We start from the raw sequence: 5919 nt of genomic DNA, 5'->3' as shown, positions 1-5919 counted from the left end.
AAACAAACAGGTCTGGGAGCAGCTGAGTACTTGCCTAGCGTGCACAGAGCACTGGGTCCCATCCCTAGCAGTGCCACCAAGAAAAGCAGAAGAAAATCAAATAAATCACAAAAAGAGAATTCAAAATAAATCTATTATGAAAAATATAACATGTTCTTGTTATGCCCATATCATGGGTTCCCCCAAAAAAACACCACAGAGTCTGCACTCACGTGTAAAAGCAAAGAGCCTTCAATCAACCAAGCTTAAGCTTGGGTTCTCCACCTGTCCCTTGAGCGGTTGAGAGCAGAGAGTGCCCAGCCCAGTCGGGATAGGGTTTTTATCACAGTAGAGGTTGAAGTGAGGGGATTTCCAGGGTTCAGGACCCTGATTGACTGACATTTGTCCAGGGGTCTTGGCAAAGGGGAATAGATGAGTCCTAGGCTCAGGGACATCTGGTGATCTTATCTAATTTCATCTAACTGTTGGAACATTAGCTACTGTTCCTCCCTGGGTGGTATCAGTTTATGGCTTTTCCTGGAAACCTGTGTTGCCTGCCATGGCAGGTATGTGGCCTGGGCCCCACGTGTCACCAGCCTGCCCTGGGTCTCACATACTTCCTATTAATCGAAACATTTGCAACAACCGGGCCATGGTGGCACACGCCTTTAATTCCAGCACTCAGGAGGCAGAGGCAGGTGGAACTCTGTGAGTTCAAGGCCAGCCTGGTCAACAGTGAATTCCAGGCCAGCCAGAGCCATTACAGAGAGGAACCCTGTCTCAAGAAATTATATATATCAAAGGGTGATAAATGGTAAAGAACATGGTTTTTCTTTAAATGGATTCATAATGATATGTAGTGACTTCGTGTAAACACTCCCAACAGAGCTCTTTTGATGGCACTTCAGTGTAGTCAGGAAAAAACACGCAGAAAGAACCCCATGCCTTCACAGCACTGGCGTTCATTCCTTTAACACTGACACTCCAGAAAGACATCCCGAAAATACCAGAGACTTGGTCTTCAAAAAAGGAAAGGGGGGTTGAAGATGGGAGACACAAGAGATGCCTGTGCCATCTATGAACACTCAGCTTTTTCCACTTTTTCTCTTCCAGACACTATCACCTCTTGGGTGGTGATCTTTATTCTGCCCATCAACAGCGCTTTGAACCCAATCATCTACACTTTGACCACCAGACCTTTCAAGGAAATGATCCATCAGCTCTGGTACAATTACAGACAAAGAAGGTCTGTGGACAGAAAGGAGACTCCAAAGGCATTCGCTCCCTCGTTCATCTGGGTGGAAATGTGGCCCGTGCAAGAGATGCCCGCTGAATTCATGAAGCCAGCGGTTTTCACAGACCCCTGTGATCTGTCACTAATTTCTCAGTCATCTAGACTCAATTCTTATTCATAACTGGTTCTGGGAACCCTTTATTCTCAGAGAATACTGTGAAGTGCGTCTGGAAGGACTTGCTGATATGAAGTAAAATGCCATAAAATGTATAACTTATGGTTAAGACAAGTTCGCTAACAGTGACGTAAGGCAGGGAAAGGTAACTGGTGTTCATACAAAGAGAAGCAGCTTACTGACAACGTGTGCATGGATACTCGTATACATTTGCATAGGAAACGAAGGGGACTCTTTTTCTAGCATGCGTTTATGCACACTGCATGGAGGTAAAGTGCTGGACACACACAATATAAAGCCTCTTTAATCTACGCATTGTGTTTAACTGCTAACTACACAAATTCTACCCACAGCTCCTAGATTTCTCTGCTGTGCATATCAGCAAGCGTGAAGCCCATAGACATTTTAAAACTGAGAACAAAAGCTTTATGGTACTCAAAAATTATAGCATCAGATACAATGTGTGGAGCCACGGAGGCACTCAGGGGATAAAAGTGATGACTTTACAAACGTGCTGACCTGAGCTCAATATCCAGATCCCATGTCAAGCTGGAAGGAGAGATAGACTCTGAAAAATTGACTTCTAAGCTCCACCTGTGTGACATAGCATGTGTGTGCACACGTGCACATCACATACACGCAAATTATTAAATACGGTTGTATGCAAAGCAGAAACATTCTATCGAAAAATCCTCTGTATCGTTCTCTGAGTCTCCATGCTTGAGAGTCAACACAATGTATTTATTCAAAGGAAGCTTTGCTGCCAGGTGTGGTGGGCAAACCCGTGATCCTCACAGTAGAGAGGAAGAAGCAGGAGCACAAGTTCAAGGCCAGCCTCAGCAGCCTAGAAAGACCCTGCCTCTGACGTGCAAAAGTAGAGCCTGGGAGAGGGCTCAATCGCTAACGTGCTTGCTGCACACACACGGGGACCTGAGTTTGAATGTGATAGAGCATACCTACAATCCCAGTGCTGGGGAGGCAGGATCCCCAAGCCCTGTTGATCAGCTATTGGGAAGACACCTAATGTCCGCCTGACTTCCACACAAGTGTGCTCGCCCATGTGCACATACATACAGACACCACAGACATACACAGAGATAAAGGAGCCAGGCAAGCTTTGTTATCAATTCAGAACCAGCAGTTTTGTCTCTCCCTAGCCACTTTTGGCTTTTCTTGAAGTGAGCACCATCGTGAAGAAACAGGATAGTGGGTGGGAATATTGTAGAGGGGTGGGGCAGAAAACGGAAAATGAGGGTGTTTAAATCAATGAGATCCAATCCCGAGTCCAGGAGTAAACCTTCATGTTTCCACCAGCTGATTGTTTAAAAGGGTAACAAGTATAACCGAAATAAATTAAATCAGGAAGATATAAGCAACTCACATACACAGCCAGCCAACAACACTCTAAAGAAAAGCTCCTCAACTGTTCCTCAGACAGGAAGTGAAGGCACACCAGCAAACTCACTCCAGGAGCCCAGCACAGCCCTGCCCCAAACCAGAGAAAAGCACAACAAATAAAAACTACCTGGCAAACATAGATGCAAAGATTCTCAGTAAACACCCGCAAGTCAAAGCCAAGAACAGACTGGGGAAAATCACACATCTTCACCAAGTTTGTTTGATTCGAGGATGCAAGTTTGTTGGTCCAATACACACAAATCAATAAATCTAATATAACGCACAAGCAGAAAAGGGCAGATCTCACATGATTATTTCAAGAGATGCATTAAAAAAAGGCCTTTGACAAAATTCAACACCCTTCATGATAAAAACCCTATAGAAACTAAGAATAGAGGAACAAATGCCAGTGTAATAAAGGTTATAGAAAACAAAGCTTTAGCTGACTAAATTAAGTGGGAAATGAATGAAAGAATTTCCTCAGGGCGGGCTGGAGAGATGGCTCAGAGGTTAAGAGCACTGACAGCTCTTCCAGAGGTCCTGAGTTCAATTCCCAGCAACCACATGATGGCTCAGAGTCATCTATGGTGAGATCTGGTGCCCTCTTCTGGCAAGCATACATGGAAGGAATGTTGTATACATAATAAATAAATAAATCTTTAAAAAAAATAATTTCCTCAGGGCTGGAGAGATGGATCAGAGGTTAAGAACATTGCCTGCTCTTCCAAAGGTTCTGAGTTCAGTTCCCAGCAACCACATGATGGCTTACAACCATCTGTAATGAGGTCTGGTGCCCTCTTCTGGCCTGCAGGCATACACACAGACAGAATATTGAATACATAATAAATAAATAAATATTTAAAAAGAAAAGAATTTCCTCTACAGCAGGGAATGAGATAAGAGTGTCTATCAGGGGCCGGGCGGTGGTGGCGCACACCTTTAATCCCAGCACTCGGGAGGCAGAGGCAGGCGGATCTCTGTGAGTTCGAGACCAGCCTTGTCTACAGAGCTAGTTACAGGACAGGCTCCCAAACCAAAATCAGAAAAAAAAAAAAAAAAAAAAAAAAGAGTGTCTATCAGGGACCACACAAGTGTCACGGATGGCAGGAAAACCACCTGCCTGAGGTGAAGAGGGAAACTTGAGCCAGCACCAATTTTTCAGGCACTGGAACAAAACTTCCAGAGTCTACCTCGTCGTTTATTTTTCTTACACACTTAGGCACAGTAAAACTTTGGAAAGAGGTTTCCATGTGACGATTATCACAACAAAGCTAGAGGCACAGGTTCATAGACTACCTAGCAAAGTGGGAAACACCTGTGACCTCCGCAGTGCGTTCTATTGACTGGTAAAGAGTGCCGAGGCTAGGGCCTGAGGAGGAAGCACTTGTCATGCGCATAAGCAATAATCTAATGGTTTCTATTGGAGGAGGATACAAAGTATATAGGCCCTCTGTCATAAGGATGGGTTCTAGTCACAAAGCTCAGGATTAAAGCCTAAACACCCCAGGATTTGGAGGGATTCAGGCAGACTGACTCCACAGAATAGAAAAAATATCACCAGGTAGTCAAGACAACATCCACTCCAGCCGTCCAGATGACCAAACGCCAATCATGTTCTTCCTTTGAAGAAAACAGGCCTGTGTGTTTAACAGTTCTGGTTCCTCCAATGCGTTCTGTAAGCTGTGCTTCCTACAAGTGCCTGCTTACATAATTCTTACTCAAGACACTGTTCAAAGTCTTAGCTTGAGAAAGAATAAAAAGAAACACAATGAACACAAACATGACAGGGAAAAGTTAATATATCCTTATTGTAGATAACCCAAAGCTACACTTAAAAGACCCTAAAAAGATTGCACCAAAAAGCTCCTGGATCTCAACATTTTCTATATAGTGTCTCTAATAGAAATACCATGTGACCTAGCTAATCAGTTTATGGGTGTACACCCTCTGTGTTAACAGACCCCTGAGATGCCTGTGTACCCATATTTATTGTTAATTCTGTTCACAACAAAAGGAAAGAAAAAAAAAACAAAAGGGCCTTGATGTTCATTGTAAGAAAAAGAGAATTTACATACTTTCAAAAAATTCAGTAGCCTTCCTATATATCAATAGGAAACTTCATTTGAATTGAAGCAAGTTCATCATGGGTACATAGAAATACTTCTGGTTTGGGAATCATTTTGCATTCTCTCTGTTAGCGTGGAAATCTCCAGTTACATCCAGTTTTCTGAAAATGCCATTTTCTTTTTCTTGATGACTGGATAAAGTATACGTTAAATGAAATAAGCCAGACTCAAATGGTAAATAGTATGTTTCCTCTCACATGAGTGTGCACGCGTGTGTGTATGTGTGAGTGTGGATACGTATGTGAAATGAAATTACAAAAGGAACCGTCAGAGGGAAGACATATTGAGTAAGGGACAGGGAAGAGAGTTGGGGAAGAAGGGCTAGCAGTGTGGGGGAAGAAATGAGGACAAGTGTACATGTGTGTGAAGATGCTATCTATACTCATTATTTGGCATGGGAACCTTCAAGTAACTTCCAAAGTTCTTAGAAGAAAACACAGCGTAATTCTTTGAGATTTTTGGATTGTGTAATGGATTCTGAATGACACAAAAATGAGAACAACAGAAGAGGAGAAATGGCTTTATCCCAGTTCAGACCTTTGGACATCAAGGAGGTGAACTGGGTTGGGAGAACACCAAACCCTTGCTACTTTTCCCGAGGACCCAAATTGTTGTGGGAGGTCCTTCCGCTACTCCAGCCTATAGCCGTTGAGATATCAGCCCATTGGGGCGTGGTCTCTCTCCCTTTAAAAAAGCGGCCACTTCCCTCTCCTCTCTCTCTTCACTTCCTGCTCTGCTGGCGACTAGACTCCCTTCTTGGTTGCGCAGAGGGCTGATGGTGATCTGTAAGTTTTTTCCCCTTTAAATAAATACCACCCTATTAATCATAATTCCAAACTGTTGTGGCATTGTTTGTGACCTGCGCCTTCACCAAATTTCACTTCAGGTACTCTCATTGGTACAGAGGATTTGATCTGACACCCTCTTCTGGCTTCCTTGGACATGGCACTCATGTGAGCAATCTCTCTCTCTCTCTCTCTCTCTCTCTCTCTCTCTCTCTCTCTCTC

General features: G+C 43.6%; 1 protein-coding gene across 1 annotated transcript in view; it reads left to right on the top strand.

Moving 5' to 3' along the window:
* The window catches only part of Rxfp1 (relaxin family peptide receptor 1), an 85430-nt gene extending 82132 nt beyond the window's left edge, over positions 1–3298 (top strand). The window contains exon 18 of the mRNA XM_005344126.3: positions 1093–3298. Coding sequence (XP_005344183.1) covers positions 1093–1394 — 302 coding nt within the window. The 3' untranslated portion in view covers positions 1395–3298. The remainder of the gene's footprint in view (positions 1–1092) is intronic.
* The last annotated feature ends 2621 nt before the right edge of the window (positions 3299–5919 follow it).

Source organism: Microtus ochrogaster, chromosome 1 (genome assembly GCF_000317375.1).
Source record: "Microtus ochrogaster isolate Prairie Vole_2 chromosome 1, MicOch1.0, whole genome shotgun sequence".
Taxonomy (NCBI): Eukaryota; Metazoa; Chordata; class Mammalia; order Rodentia; family Cricetidae; genus Microtus; species Microtus ochrogaster.
The sequence above is the reverse complement of the archived record's forward strand: the minus strand, read 5'-3'. Positions and strand labels throughout refer to the sequence as shown.